The 16,048-nt window shown below is 53.2% G+C and overlaps 1 protein-coding gene across 1 annotated transcript in view; it reads left to right on the top strand.

Moving 5' to 3' along the window:
- PRAG1 (PEAK1 related, kinase-activating pseudokinase 1) overlaps positions 1-3,018 on the top strand; it is a 43,397-nt gene extending 40,379 nt beyond the window's left edge. Inside the window, exon 6 of the mRNA XM_065405626.1 lies at positions 1,978-3,018. Within this exon, the coding sequence (XP_065261698.1) occupies positions 1,978-3,018 (1,041 nt within the window). The remainder of the gene's footprint in view (positions 1-1,977) is intronic.
- The last annotated feature ends 13,030 nt before the right edge of the window (positions 3,019-16,048 follow it).

Genomic DNA, 16,048 nt, shown 5'->3' with positions numbered 1-16,048 from the left:
ATTCCTAGTCCTCCATTGCCGTTTATTTTCTCTTTAGAGTCCTCATTTTTCTTTTTGTCACGAGTATTGTCGTGAGGCTGGGCCATTGACTTGAGCTGCCTTTGTACTGCTAGCTGCTTAGATTCGTCATCGTGCCAATACCAGAGCCTTTCGCCGGCTTTTCTGGCCACCATTTCAGTGCTTCACTAGTACGTGCAAGGCAGACGTGAAACAAGTGGTGGGAGAAGGAACAGTGAAAATAGTTCTAGGGCTTATGGGAGAGAGATGTATTTCTGGGGGCAGGAACTCCTTGAGATTAATCCTGGTTGGCCAGATAGTGGCACCTGTCTATATCTTCAGGACATAAGTACCTTTGAAAAACTGGCCTCAAGTCCCTCTGTGGTCTTTAAACAGGTCGCTCTGATCCTGTCTTCACTACAAAATCAATCCTGTCTGAGGATCCGGGTTCAATATAGCTAAAGCCCTGCCTCTTTTGCAAGACAAAACGGGGTTTTAAGCATGTCCGAGGAGAAGTGTGTATGTACCCAGGTCCCATGACATCACTGCGTCATCAACTTTTTAGCCTTTGTTTCCCTGTCTGTGAAATGGGGATAATGCTACATATTGCCATCCCTCCGGAGTGTTCTGAGGATTAGCTACTGTCTGTAAAGCACTAGGTATTACGATCGGTTTAGTGACCGATAGAACAAACTGTTCGTAGACCCCCTTTTTAAGCTGCGTATTTTGTCTCTGACTTTCCTTACAATTACCCGGTGAAGCCATTGTGTTCTATCAGCTATGGAAACTCAGCGTGCTTTTCCCATCTCCTGTTTCTGCCCCTTTGGCCAGCAGGAGCCAACTGGAGCTGGATCCAGCTGCTGGCCAGAAGGATGGTGAGCACAAAAGATGAGGAGGGGCAGGGAAAGATGGGTGAATGCTCTGAACTGAAAACACGTTCTGAGCAGGGACAACAGGCTATTGCCCATCTTCATGTTGTACATACAGCCCTGGACTCCTCTGCCCTAAATTAGCTGGTACCACTCGAGAGAGAGCTCTTGGAGTCATCACAGATAGTTCTCGGAAAACATCTGCTCCACGTGCAGCGGCAGTCAAAAAAGCGAACAGAATGTGAGGAACCATTAGGAAAGGAGTAGATAAGACAGTAAATATCACAATGCCACTATATAAATCCATGGTACACCCACACCTTGAGTACTGAATGCAGTTCTGGTCACCCCATCTCAAAAAAGATATATTAGAATTGGAAAAAGTACAGAGAAGGGGAACAAAAATGATTAGGGGTATGGAACAGCTTCCTTCTGAGGAGAGATTAGTAAGACTGGGACTGTTCAGCTTGGAAAAGAGATGACTAAGGGGGGATATGATAGAGATCTAGAAAATCATGACTGGTGTGGAGAAAGTAAATAAGGAAGTGTTATTTACTCCTTCTCATAACACAAGAACCAGGGGTCTCCTGATTAAATTAATGGGCAGCAGGTTTAAAACAAACAAAAGGAAGTACTACTTCACACAATGAACAATCAATCTGTGGAACTCATTGCCAGGGGAAGTTGTGAAGGCCACAAATGTTATTGAGTTAAAAAAAAGAATTAGATAAGTTCATGGAGGATAGGTCCATCAATGGCTGTTAGCCAAGAAGGTCAGGGATGCAACCCCATGCTCTGGGTGTCCGTAAACCTCTGACTGCCAGATGCTGGGACTTGGCAACAGGGGAAGGATCATGTGATAATTGCCCTGTTCTGTTCATCCCCCCTGGGGCATCTGGCATTGGCCATTGTTGGAAGACGGGATGCTGGGCTGGATGGACCCTGGGTCTGCCCCCGTATGGCCGTTCTAATGTCCATCTGTTATGCTCTGAAGGAACAATTTCCTGATAAGCTGGAGGCACTGCTGTTGGAGCACATTTTGCCAAGCAGTCGGAGACTGGGTGAGTGACCGTCCTAACCCACCCTGTTATCTCTTGTTTTCTCTTCACAGATTTGTAAAACTCAAGAATCCAAAGTGTCTGCTTCGTACCACAGCCCCTCAGTGCCAGTTCACTTCAACATCCAGCAGGACTGTGGGCACTTTGTAGCCTCTGTACCCTTCAGCATGTTGCTCTCCTCCGACGTAGCAAAAAGCACTTCTCCTCCGGATGGCCCCAGCCTCTCCTGCTCTGCTAGCGAACGGGATTGTGTGGTCGTCATCACCCGCGAAGTGCCCCACCAAACTGCAGCCGACTTCATGAGGGATGCGGCAACTTGCCATCAAACCAAGCCGGAGGTGTACGAGCGGCGCGTGTGCTTCCTGCTCCTCCAGCTCTGCCATGGCCTGGAGCATCTCAAGGAGCACGGCATCATACACAGAGATCTTTGTCTGGAAAACTTGCTGCTAGTTCACTGCAAGCCTCTGACTGGCTGCAGTAAAACCAAAGATGAAAAGCACTTGCCCAGGCTCATTGTGAGCAACTTTTTGAAGGCCAAGCAAAAGCCGGGTGCCGGGGACTCCAAACTGAAAAAGAGCCAGGCCCGGCTGGCCCCAGAGATTGTGTCGGCCTCTCAGTACAAAAAGTTTGATGAATTTCAGACGGGCATCCTCATCTATGAACTTCTCCACCAGCCCAACCCTTTTGAGGTGAGGGCCCATCTCAGGGAACAGGAGTACAGCCAGGATGACCTCCCCCCGCTCCCCAGCCTGTCCATTTACTCCCGCGGGCTCCAGCAGCTCGCTCACCTGTTGCTGGAAGCCGACCCCATCAAACGCGTCCGCATCACAGAGGCAAAACGGATCCTGCAGTGTCTGCTCTGGGGTCCCAGGAAAGATTTAACAGACCAGCCTCTTAACCACGAAGAAGCCCTCTATGGTGCTCTCCAGAACTGGATCGACATGAAACGGGCGCTGCTGATGATGAAATTTGCCGAGAGGGCAGTGGACACTGAGCGGAGCGTTGAACTGGAGGACTGGCTCTGTTGTCAGTATTTAGCGTCTGCAGACCCAGCTTCCCTCTTTAACACACTGAAACTCCTTCAGCTGCTCTGATCTCAAAAGCATTGCAAACCCAGCAGCAGCAGCAGCAAGGAAAAGGAAAGATGTTTCTAAGGCGGACGTTCACTCACGGATAATGGTACCAATCACTTTCACACTGATGGCAGATCACTTACTAAGAATAGGATGCAATCTTTTTCTCCCCCGGGGGGGGGTGTGAAATCTGTGTACATTTCAGGTTAATTGCATTGTTTTGAATACTGTAAACTGCAAACAAACAAAACCGGGATGCCTGCTATTTTGGTATGGTAACTCTTTGGGCAAATAAAAACTTGTGCGTGTGTATGTTTCCTAACGAGCAGAACGAGTTTGTGTTGAATTTCATGGCAGACCTCGATCCCCGTTGGAACCAAACTTTATTCCCCATAAAAGATGGAATGTTTGAGGGAATTTGCTTATTAAATGATCTCCAGGTTTGCAACACGGTTCTCTTGGCCATGCGACCAAACTCGCAGCAGTGCAAAATGCCAGCAGAAAAGCGCCAGACTCAGTGTGTGGGTTTTCAGGCTTTACGCGGGAGCAGGGAGGATGGGACGCTCCTCATCCCCAGCAGGGACTGGGACTAGAGAAGCTGCAGATTTTAAAAGGACTGTTTCCGGAGCAGCAGACCTCAACACCCAGATGTGTGTACGTTTAGGAACAGTTCTTTTTGCTAACCTTTTCAAGCCCCCATTTCTGTAAACCAGCAAGCACAGAGTTGTCATACATAGGCTAATCTTTGCATACCCCAGGGAAGGAGGGGCGTGCCCAGAATTTCCCAGTGTTCCCACCACCAGGTCAGGTTCATTGGGGGGGGTGATGAGGGAGTCCCATCAGCTAGGCACTGAGGTGTGCTGCTGTTTATAAAGTCTGGGATCTGACTACACGTTCTGAAGGGTTACCAAAATCCCAGACCAGCTCGGCTCCATCTGATACCAGAACCAAGCCAAGGCCGCACGCGGCTTTTTAATCCGCCTGGTGAGAGTGGGGAACATCCGGCAATGGGCTGTTAGTGTGGATTAATGCTCAGGCTGCAAGGGGGCTCTCACTGAGTGCCAGTGAGCCTTTTAAAGTTAACGAGACTGGAACTCCACCTCCAGTGGCTTGGGAAAGTGGGGTCCTAGCCAGAATCTTACTTTCCTATGGCTCTGTTTTCACTGGCCTGAGTTTAAAAACTGTTTGAATGGACTTGGCTAGCTATAGTGACATGTCCCAGAGCTGTAGCACCAGCCATAAGAACGGCCGTACTGGGTCAGACCAAAGGTCCATCCAGCCCAGTATCCTGTCTACTGACAGTGGCCAATGTCAGGTGCCCCAGAGGGAATGGACCAACAGGCAATGATCAAGTGATCTCTCTCCTGCCATCCATCTCCACCCTCTGACAAACAGAGGCATGGGACACCATTCCTTACCCATCCTGGCCACTATAGACTCACCCTTGTGACTAATGCTTATATGCCTGTCTCCACGACAACCTTCTCCTTCCACCGCCCTCTGTTTGTCTCTGGGGTAGAAGCTCTCTTTGTGGTGTTGGCTTACTGTGCTTAGTACAATGGCGCCCTGATTTTGGGGTCCCCAGGAGCTGCTGCAGTTAGCATACTAAATAATACTCATTGGAAATGCCTGTGTGGGTGGATGGAGCTCGGCTCCTAATATTCCCTGGCTGGAAAGCTGGAGAATTTTCATTTGGGGAACTGTGTGGTGCAGAGCATCAAGTAGGACAATGGGACAGGCGCCTAGGGAGGTCGGGGAAGCTCCTTCACTGGAGGTTTTCAAAAGGAGGCTGCACAGAGCCATCTGTCTTGGCTGGTTTAGACACAACAGATCCTGCATCTTGGCACCAGGTTAGACTAGATGACCCTTGCAGTCCCTTCTAACCCTGGTTCTATGACTCTGTGAACTGGCGTCTGTTCCCAGCTCTGCCACGGACGACTCTGGGGCCTTTGGCAAGTCACTGCTCTCTGTGCTCCGGGTTTAGCATGCCTCAAGAATGATACCTGCTTGTGGAGACCTGTGGCTGAGATGCCCTTGGAAAGAGCTGAGTATTATTTATGTTTTTGTTTTGTGGTCGCAGCGAGAGGCTCCAATCCGGGAGCAGGGTTAGGGTTGGTGCTGTAACCCCCATTGGACGCACACATGATTGAATGTATCCGAGGGAACAAGGGACAATTGAAGTGTACGTTGCAAAGTGGGGAGCCAGCGGACTCCTGCAGGCCATTCACAGCAACACTCTGTCTGAGCTCCGTTTCCACGTGTAGACGTGGATAGGAACAAAGGGCTTCTCTCGTCTGTCAGCCGCTCCCTCTACATTTTCGTTTTGTCCTTTGGGCAGTGTCTCCTCATTGGCACATGCTTACGCTCCTGACCAGCGCAGGGACCTCAGGGTTGGGTTGTGTGCGGTGCATTCAGACAGGATGGGCTGCAGCTTAACCCTGCCGAACATGCCATATGCTCGAGACATAGTATTTTGTTTAAATGAAGAACCGAGGCGGCTCGAAATCAGTGTGTTTCCATGCCAGGACTTGGGTGACTGAGTTTCATAAAACCGGGGGGCTGTCCCCTACCCTCCTCTACAGCCTCACTGGGGTAAATGCAGGGCAGGAGTTGGCCCCCTTCGTCATTCCTCCTCCAGCACCAGATTCTGCCATCTGTAAAATGGGTGAATAACGGGTGAGCAGCCCCACTGATTTCAGTGGAACGAGTTGCAGTGGGCAGCAGAATCCAGCACACACAGAGATGCCGCAGTCCAGTGTCAGACTTTACTTTGGAGAGAGGGCTCGGATAGAAACCCGTTCAGCTTTTCACCCTCCTCTGCTGCATGGGGGTGCAGCTCACTGACTTACTCATTTCCCTGCCATGCACTGGGCACCTCAGTCCCTCCTGTTCTCTGCCCGTCACCCATCCTAGTCCAGTCAGCTGTGGGCTGGGATACCTCGCTCTCTGTTGTTGGGTTTAGCGTGCGGGCGCTGGTTGGTGGTGTCTTATGCCATGCGGGAGGGCAGACTAGATCCTTTCTGGCCTGGAACTCTTTGACCATGTTGCGTCACTGGAAACAATTCTAAGGAAATTCCCATATATTTCCTGTCTGCCTTCATTTGTATCCAAACCCAGCAGCTTTTAAACAACGAGGGTTAGTGCAGGGATATTTGACACTTTTTTTTATAGCTGGGCAGCACCTTTTTACCTTCTCTGCATCAACTGCTCACTTTTTTTTTTTTTAAGAGTTGCTTTTTCCTCTGTGCATCAACTTGTTCCCATCTTCCCCACAGCCCTGTAGCTCTTCCTGAGTGATGAAAGAACAATGCAAAAGAATCGTTGGTTTTCTCAACATTTCTGCTGCTGTTGCGAAATTCCTTCAAGTGAGCCTCGTGAAACCGCCCAGTTAAATCGGCGACGCTTTGAATGAAAACGTAGCAGTTATTAAAATTCTGTCGGTCTGAAATCGTGAGCCCCAAGGAACTTCGGCAGGAAAGCTTCCACTCTGTGGTGTGCTTTGCCCAAGTGCTGCCGGCGTTTCGGAGCCCAGAGCGATCTCGCGTACGCTCTCCGATGTGCTACAAGGTCGAGGCACAAGGAGGCAGTTCAGGATCATTGTTAATGGCCAGGCTTGCTGCACTTAAGCCTTGTGTGACAATGAAATACGCCCAGATTTCAGTGCTGAAAGCTCCTGGCAATCAGGCCGTGGGGACTACTTGGCACAAATGTGAATTTTAACAAAACTCTGAACTTTCCCACCCCCCTCTGGCACCTTCTGGTTCACTGGAGATCTTTATTACCATTTGTACTACGGTAGTGCCTAAGGAGCCAGCCGTGGGTCAGGGACACGTGGTGCTAGGTGCTGTACAGACATATAGCAAACGAGATGGCCCTTACCCCCAGAGAACTCACGATTGCCATGCCAGGCTGCAGCAGGGGAAGGAAATTGGATGAACAAAGCTGGGGGTGTGTTGGGTAAGGGAATGCCAAAATGAACCCTCTTTAACGCAAACGCAGACAGGCCAGCTCCCTACTTCCAATCTAAGGCCATATTTATGGGAGGAGCCAGCTTTATACAGTGTGACGATTTATACCACACGATGCCTTGTTTTGTGACCGTGTACGTGGCTCCATCCCTGTAGCATCGTCCCCTCAGCTGTACACGCCCAGGCAGCCCCCGGGGTCTCATTGCAAGCGCTGGACATAATGATTGATGTCACAGAGCGGCGCATTGTGGAGATTGCTTGTTCTCTGGGAAGCAGCAGGGGAATTTCATGGAGAGGGGAGAATTGCTTTACAGTATAAATAGAACAGCTAAACCCCGCAGTCTGGGCGCGCTTGTGATCGCGCTGACGCTGCTCTAGATCAGGAGGAACTCCGGGCAAGGCAGAGGAACTGATCCAGTACCGGCCTGGTGAGAGCGAGACCAGAATCAGGCCTCTGCTACAGCCAGGAGCAAGGGGGCCTCCCTGCAGCCCAGTTCCAGCTGGGGAGATGCCTGTGCAAAATGCCCTCCCTGCTGCCCCAGGCCATTGTTCACTCAGCTCCCCCAAAGCCCCCCTCCACGCCCTTCAGAGGAAGGTGAACAGAGCTATAAGGGGCCTGCCATTGGGGTCTAGGGGCTGGCACTTCCTCCCTGGCACCATGGAGTAATGGGCTTGTGCCCTGCAGCAGGAGCAGCCCGAGCGGGAGTGCCCAGAGCCTGAAGCGTGTTGTGCCAGCTGATGCCCTCGGAGGCTAAGCAGGGGCGTCTGTGACACTTAGGGAAATGGGGGTGCTTGGAGGAGTGTTGCATTCAGTGCTTGCTTGCAGGAGACAGGAGAACCTAACCCCCGTGATTCCTGCGTCAAGCCAATAACATCTGGTTGGGCTAGAACAGATGGTATCAGTTTGAAAAGCATTTGATCTTTCAAATACCTTAAATCTACATGTAGACGAAGCGCAACCCCAAGCTAACGAAAATCCCCCCCTAGCTGGCTTGCTGGCCGCTTTTCAGCACGTTGTTCTCTGGCGGGCTCACTCCGCAGAGCTGCATGTGCCGGCACAGCAGTGAATGAACTCGCCCAAGAACTGTTTGCAGCAGCAAAAATAAACTTGCCGGGCCCGGCCAAGAGCATTACTCAGCAATGAGTGCACATCCTGTCAATTAAGAGAGTCCTTTGTAAACTAGCTGTGACCGGAAAGAAGGAAATCCTCAAACACCTATCGGGCCAATCTGCTCAAGGAGGAAGGTGTGGAACAATGGAATCCCCACGCAGCCGGGCTATAGCATCTGCTCCATTCATCATGGCTGACTTGGACGTCCTCCCTCTCTTCCATGCACCTCGGATGGGGGAGGCCAACGGGCGCTGTTGGGTGCGCGGCTCTTTTGAAAATCAGATCACCCAACTCAGCAGCCTACTTTTAGGCTCCCATTTTATTTTATTTTTTTAAATCTTGGCCTTTATTTTTAGGAGTAAGCGTGTGGCTGGAGCCAAATTTACAATTCAAAAGGGCATTTGATGTTCCATGTTACAAGACCCTAACGCATAAAAAGGGATGATAATCCCAATGTTCCTGTAGTCATTTCTGGTCCTGTCATAACGAATGCCGAATATTCCAGTAACCCCCAAGGAGCTGAGCTAGGTCCCTGGGGCTCTGGGTGCTGGTAGCTCAGGGAGGTGACGCTGGCCCTGGTAAGAAGGCAAAGCCAAAGGCAGACTCAGTCTGCTCAGCAACCAATAGGGAGTGAGATGCCCTTCCCTGGGCACTCAGGAGGGGGGGGGGAATGATTTTGGAGCAGTCTGGAGCCAGCCAGGGAAAGGGCAGGACTGGCTGCGTGGGGGGCTGGCGAGTCCCAGGCCTGCGTGCAGGGGCCTCCTGAGTGTGTCTGGGCTGCTGGGAGTGTGTCTGGGCACTGGGGTCGGAGACTAAAGTTGGGATTTTAGTAGGGTTCTGGTTTCAGAGTGGTAGCCCTTGAGCCCTGCATCCCTTGGTGGTGACCAGAAGCAGCCTGACTCCTGAATGAAGAGGTCGCCTGCCAGCAGCGATAATCAGCCCTCTGCAGTGACTGAGGAGTCCAGAGCCATCTCTAAACCTGAGGATTCATCACGGAGTTGTAAATGCGCCATCTTTTAGTTAGCCAGTCAGGGAATTGTTTGGGAGACCCCTTCCTCCCTGAACTGTGTCCTCAAGCCAGGGGGTCAGGGTTTGGGGATTGTATTACCTGCTGCCTACTAAACCTGACCCCCTTATCCCACTTGTGAGTCTTTTGGGCTGTACTGAACCCAGTCAGCCAAGTTGCTAACTGCTGCACAGAAGATATTGTGGTCACAGGTCACCAAGGGCCCCTACAAGGTACGCATACCAATGGGATGCTAATTTTACGTGTGCTGTATCGGGTCACATGTATTATCTGCGTGGGCACCAGTCACCCTGAGAATAGTGTTTTACCCTGTTATGTTATATTGATCTCCTGTTTAACATCATTACTGTGTTTGTTTGGGTTATTTCTTGGGAGTCTCGCACTATCTGGAAAGTAAGTGGTGGTTACCCTGTGGTTAGAATTTTCCTCCCAAGCTGCCCTGGTGACCCTGCCGGGAAGGAGCAAGGGGGTGGAGCACTGCCAAATAATTTTGTATAGAAAGAAAATAAAGAAGTTACACCCTGCTAAGTGGGTGGCAGGATCCAGAAGAACCCAGGCCTGTCCATCAAAACCCATAAGCAGATTGACATTAAAGGAGGTAACCTGGTGGAGAGGGGGCGCTACATTCTGGAAGAGAGATTAAATCTCCTGCTTCAGGACTTAAGCTGACCTTTGACTATCAGAGATGGAAAGCTACCCACTTACACCTTCCGCTGAAGCATCTGGGCCAGTTGTGTCAGACTAACAATATCGTGTAATGTCCTGAACAAACCTTATGGAATTAAGATTCACTTTACTGAATTTAATTAAACCTTATCCAATTAGGGTTAACACCCTTGGCATTCATTGTATTACAAACGCAAATGTTTAAGTACATTCAGAGATTGTATGGAACTTCTTCAGAAGGAAAACAAGATTAAGGCAATATCTGGAAGGTATGAGGAAGTTCAAAGGTCTTTTGGAACAATAGGTGTGAGGTGGATTTCCTTAGGAAATACCTTGAGGTGAGGGGAATGCAAATTCTCGCCCTCTGAAGACAATTCTTTGATGATACACTCTGGGGGGAGAGAAAAAGAGACCCTCTGTATATTAACTGCATGTGTCTGGAAACTCCAGTTCAAAGACCCCTCAACTGTATAAAAAGGAATCTGAACACGGTATGAGTGGGCTTGTTCTGAGCTACATGTAGGGCTGTCTGACTGTACTCTGGGGCTTGGGAGGAGTATTTCATTCCGTGCTTACGTCTGGGGTGCTGGAAAAACCTCACCCCCTGTCAAAAAAGCTAACAGAATGTGAGGAGCCATTAGGAAAAGGATAGATAATAAGACAGAAAATATCATAATGCCACTATATAAATCCATGGCATGCTCACTCCTGGAATATTGCGTGCAGTTCTGGCTGCCCCATCTCACAAAAGATGTATTAGGATTGGAAAGGGTACAGAGAAGGGCAATAAAATAATTAGGGGGTATGGAACTGCTTCCATGTGAGGAGAGATTAAAAAGACTGGGACTATTCAGATTGGAAAAGAGATGCCTAAGGGGGGATATGCTAGAGGTCTATAAAATCATGACTGGTGTGGAGAACGTGAATAAGGAAGTGTTATTTATCCCTTCACATAACACAAGAGCCAGAGGTCACCCAATGAAATTAAAAGGGAGCAGGTTTAAAACAAACATGAAGTATGATGACTCATGGTCAACCTGTGGAACTCGTTGCCAGGGGATGTTGTGAAGGCCAAAACTATATCTGGTTCTTTTATTGTTTAATATGTTTTCTCTGTAATGCTTTGTACTTTGACTAAAGTAGGGTCGCTTAAAAAGAGCAGTGTGGTAACTTTATATGTGGAGCAATTACATTATGACCCATCTCTGAAGAGAAGAGAAGAGAAGCAAAGCAACCGGTGTGTGCTGGGAATGACTCAGTGAAGGCAAGAGAAGTGTCCAGCCTGGAAATGGCCCGATCAGAAGGGAGACAGAGTCGCACGTCTCCACCGAAGGGAGGCACCAGCTGGGGGGTGGAAAGCCAAGAGTGGGGGCCCTTACTGAACCACTGCCGGGGAACGCCTGGAGCAGTTGCCCTGAACTGACACGAGTCGTTGCCAGAGGCAGGATGGTGGATTAGGTGGTCGGCGGGTCTGCTCCAGTCTGGCAAGTCCTATGTTCTTATGACACATGACTGCAGCTAAAAGGGTGACTTTAAAGAAGCACTCGCCCTTCATCGGCTGGGCTGAGAGACTGTCCTGTCTCGTGGCCGGACTGGGGAACAGAAACGGTCAGGGTCTCTTCTTCCCACCACATCGTCCACGCTTGGCAGCCCAGGCCTTGCACTTCGTTTATCGGATTGATGGAGAGAACGGCCTGGCCAGAAGTGAGTCCGGGAAAGTGCCAAGGGGAAGGAAGTCACTGAACAATGCCCTCTGTCAGACCGCTGATGTGTGGCATAAACAGCACAGAGAGCAAAGCTTCAAGTGCTTCTACACCCGTTACTATGAGCAACTTATTGGTGATGAGGCCTAGCAAGAGGCAGGTTCTATTGTGCTGTCTTGGTTTGGTCATTTGTCACGTGCACCTTTGTCTAGGGGGTGCCTGGGGGTTCACAGGTCACTCATTGCCATCTGTTTCTGCCCCGAGGCCTTGTCTGCACTCGGAAAGGGGGCGGGGCGGGCAGGGGTCACTCACATGGTAGATAAGCACTTTTTGCCTAGGGTAGATGCACCCCTACTCTACCCCCTGTTTGAGCCCTGCCCTGGGATCTAACAAACACCTTCTGAAAGGCTGCTCAGACAAGTTGCTATAGCACGTGCTGGGCCTTGTCTGGACTAGAATAAAGGGTGTGATGTTAGCTCAGACTGTAACCCGACCGCTTACCACATGCTAAATTGTTCACAGAAAGACATAGGTTGCCTCAGCTGCCTAGACTTTAATCAGCGGGATCCCAAGGCCTCCTGCCCCCCTCTAACTTGGTAGTGTCCCCCCACCCCGCTTTGCTCTCGCTTTGCACTGGCATAAGTGCCTAGTACCCAAGGGCACACCTTTGGGTGTGCACTGAAAGGCACGTCCATCAGTCCCCATGGTCTGGCTGTGCGGGAGCTCGTCCCCAGGGCAAACATTGCGCAATATTCCATGCCTGGGGGCGGGTGCGGGGGTTCTGACGCTCGCTGTGTGTTGAGAGCTGGTAAGGTGGGGTCGGGTGAGGTGTTTGCTCACCGAGCCAGACCACAAGGTAAGGAAACGTGGGTGGGTTATTGTTGGGAAAGGAGCGACGTGGGGAATATTTGGCTGAGATACAAAAGCTAGAAATGTGTCTGGTCTGCTCCTGGCCAAAGTCCAAGCCGTCGCTGAGCGTGGAGCGGAGGGAGCCTGGCTGTGGCACGCCCTCCTGCCATGGCTGGGGGGAAGGCAGTCAGTGCTGTTCACACCAGTGCTTGGCAGAGTTCTGCCCAGGCCTGCGGGCCACATGGCACCTGCCCAGGACCACGCCCAGGAAGCCGGGACATGCCCTGAGGCTCCCCTCGTGCATCTGCTGACATCATCACGTGAGGCAGGGAGCTTTGCAGCTGTCCCCCTGGGGTGCCAGCCTCCACCCGAGCCTCTCTCCATACGAAGTTCCTGATTCCCCAGGACAGCCAGTGCCACACAGCTCTCTGTGAGCTCTTGGGGGCAGGGACTGTCTCTGGCATAGGACAGCACCTAGCACAATGGCGCCCCACATGATTAACAAACAGTAACGCTGCCCCTCCCGCAGAACTGTCTGCTCTGCATCACTAACAGCATCAGCATCCTTCATGGACACTGCCCAGCCAAATCGGGGCAGGAGGCTTAAAATGCCTCCTGATGGGGCGCAGGCTGTGTGCTAGTTAGGACTGAGGTGTGGGGAAACTCCTTTCTGTCCTGGCCCGCCCCCCTTAGCCTGTGTGGGCTGCCTCTTCCCAGGCCCCTTGGGGCTCGCTTGGGACCGACAGAAATAGAGGGGCCCGACTCCCTGAAATCGGAGCACAGATGGTGCTGACGGTGATGTTCCCTTTCCTCGGGGGAGCCGCCAACGGGACGTAGCCACCGGGGGAAGTGCAGGTGTTGAGGGAGGTTGCAGGGAGCCCCCTTTTAATTCTCTTCTTCCACACAGCCGGTTGTCTGCACAAACGATGACCCAGCTGCTCTGCCTCATTGACTTCGGTGTCGGCTGTGAGCTGGTGGAAGTGCGCCGCGTAGGGGGCCGCCGTCTCCTGCCCCTGTTGGAGTCTCCTCAGAGCAGCCTCAGCCATTCGAGCCCAGCACAGGCCGTGGCATGTCACCGCCATGGACTGGCGGAAACCATTCCCGTTCAACAGTATAGGGCTGTCCGTCTCCAGCAGGGGGCAGGCCCAGTCTAGCGCTTCTCCCGTCAGCACGCTGACGTCCAGGCTCACCTGGGCCCTCGAGGCATGTCAGGAACAGGAGGAGAAACTGATTCATAAAGCCCCGGAACTGCTGGCAGGACCCATGAAAACGTTCCGGTAGACCCTGCAAGGCGTGCCTGGAAAGTGGCATTCTCTGCACACAGCTGGCCTACCTGTTCCTGGAGGAGCTAGTTCTCCATGGTCAGCTGCATGATCAGTCCTGCAGGACTTGGTTAACCACCGAAAGGTGGGTGGTCCATTTGAGTGAGTCTGGTGCTTCCAGTGACAGCGGCTGGGCTGCTGGATCCATTCCTCTCACGCCAGGCCTGCTCCTGTGGGTTACAATAGTCCATACGAGCTGTCAGGGCCAAGGCGTGGGCAGCCTGGCCTAAAGGTTAGCGTTGGGCACGGGGCGAGAGGCCAGTTACCAGGAACCGGGCCAGGGTGGAGCGCCAGGAGATCAGAATCAAGACCCAAACCAGAGGGCAGGAACCAGGCGGCAGTGACCAAGAGTCAGGCCATCAGGAGGGCAGGATCAGAAGGCAGGAACAGGTAAACACCGGACTGGCAGTCCGTGGCAGGGTGGACTGCTCCCGCCCCGCCCCACACAGGGATACTGCTTGCCCCTTGCCCCTTGGACTGGTCCTGCTCAGCCCCATACAGGCTGGTGCAGGAAACCACTCTCAGCAATGGGCAGTCATATTTATGTGGCCCCCGAGAGCCAGGGCAGAGGGGTTACGGTCACCAATACAGCCCTTAGACTGGCAGCCATTTGTGGGAGGAGAGGAGAGGTGTGCATTAGCCCTGACCCCTGGCCATGCGTTGAGGGGTAGCTTTCCTCTCCCTGGCTGCCCCACACATCACTTGCAAGGGGCCTGACTGCTTGGGCTCTAACTTCCCCTGCCCAGCGCCTGTGGCTTGCCGCAGTGCTGGGACGAGTCTGCAGGCAGGTCCATGCTGCCATCTGCTGGGCGATCCGGGGCAAAAGCCCATCTGTGCCTTTCCTAAGGTGCCCACACAGCGCTGCACCTGGGCTGCCTAGAGGTGGGGGGTTTGCCCCGGGACCCAAACCAAGCGATGGTGATGTCACGTGCTTCTGTAGCAGATATGGCCTGGTGACAGAGCTCGCTTATACACACCAGGTGTCTTCATCAGCAGATCCTTTCACGCTCTGCCTGCTATGGCCGAGGTTAGCTTTAAATAAGGTTGGTTACACACACCGTCACCTCGCCGCTGAACGGTGTGACACAGATTCACACTGTTACCATTGAGAGCGGGCGTGCGGGGTCACAGGGCCGCTCAGCTTCGGCCCGGCCACCCCTCCGTCGCGGAGCGGCAGACAAGCCAAACCAGAGTGGTGCTGCAGCCGGCTTTAGCCACTTGAATGTTGGGAGGGGTGCAGTGGGGGGAGAGCTGGCAGGAGCAGCAGTTGGGGGGGGACTTGCAGTTACTGGAGGGGGCCAGCAGTGGCCCCTGATGGGAGAAGCCAGGGAAACCTGCCAAAGGGCAGTAGGTTGCTGAGGCTAGGGGCGGCGAGTTGTAAGGGCCCGTGGTGCCCAGGCTCCAGCAATATTCAGGGCGCGGGGGCCCGGCTCCACCAATGTTTGGGGCCAGGTCTCTCCCGCCAGCCCCACCTGCCAGCCCCCCCACCCCGCACCTTCCCCGAGTGTCCCCTGACCCCCACTTGCTGCCCCCACGCACCTCCCCGGGCCCTAGGGTGACCAGATGCAGGAGCGGCTCTAGCTTTTTTGCCGCCCCAAGCACGGCAGGCAGGCTGCCTTCGGCGGCACGCCTGCGGGAGGTCCCCGGTCCCGCGGCTTCGGCGTCCCCAGTGCTGAATTGCCGCTGAATCCGCAGGACTGGCGGACCTCCCGCAGGCAAGCTGCCGAAGGCTGCCGGACTGCCGCCCTCGCAGGGACCGGCAGGGCGCCCCCCGCGGCTTGCCGCCCCAGGCAGGCGCTTGCTGTGCTGGTGCCCGGAGCCGCCGCTGCCCAGATGTCCCAATTCTATAGGGACAGTCCCGATTTTTCGGTCTTTTTCTTATATAGGCTCCTGTTACCCCCCCCCACACCTCCCCTCTGTCCCGATTTTTCACACATGCTGTCTGGTCACCCTCCCGGGTCCCTCCCTGCAGCTCCACGCTGACTCCGCTCTGCTGGTATCAACTGCCGCTGCAGGGTCCTAGTGCCCCCCATCTCCTAATGCCAGGGCCCTGCCCTTCCGCCTCGGACCCTTCCCTTTTCCGGCGGGACCCTCCACCAGCACAGGTTCCCCCCCCCCCCGCCTGCTGGGCAAGGGACAGCCCCACCCCCAGTGAGGCTACAGTGAGGGGCAGCAGCAGGGGAGGAGGCGGACATGTGATGGCAGCCCCTCCTCCCCGGCACCCACCGCAGGGGAGACAAGGGGGCTTCCTGTACCTGAGAGGGGCCCTAGGAGCACATGCAGTGACAGTGGTGGGGGTGAGTGTGCTGCCGAGGGAAGAGGAGGACCCCTCCCCCAGAGCTTGCTGCTGCCGGCAGGGAAAGGGCTTGGGGGAGTCCTCCTCTCTGGTCCCAGCCCCGGGGCAG

Source organism: Emys orbicularis, chromosome 5, assembly GCF_028017835.1.
Source record: "Emys orbicularis isolate rEmyOrb1 chromosome 5, rEmyOrb1.hap1, whole genome shotgun sequence".
Lineage (NCBI taxonomy): Eukaryota > Metazoa > Chordata > Testudines > Emydidae > Emys > Emys orbicularis.
The sequence above is the reverse complement of the archived record's forward strand: the minus strand, read 5'-3'. Positions and strand labels throughout refer to the sequence as shown.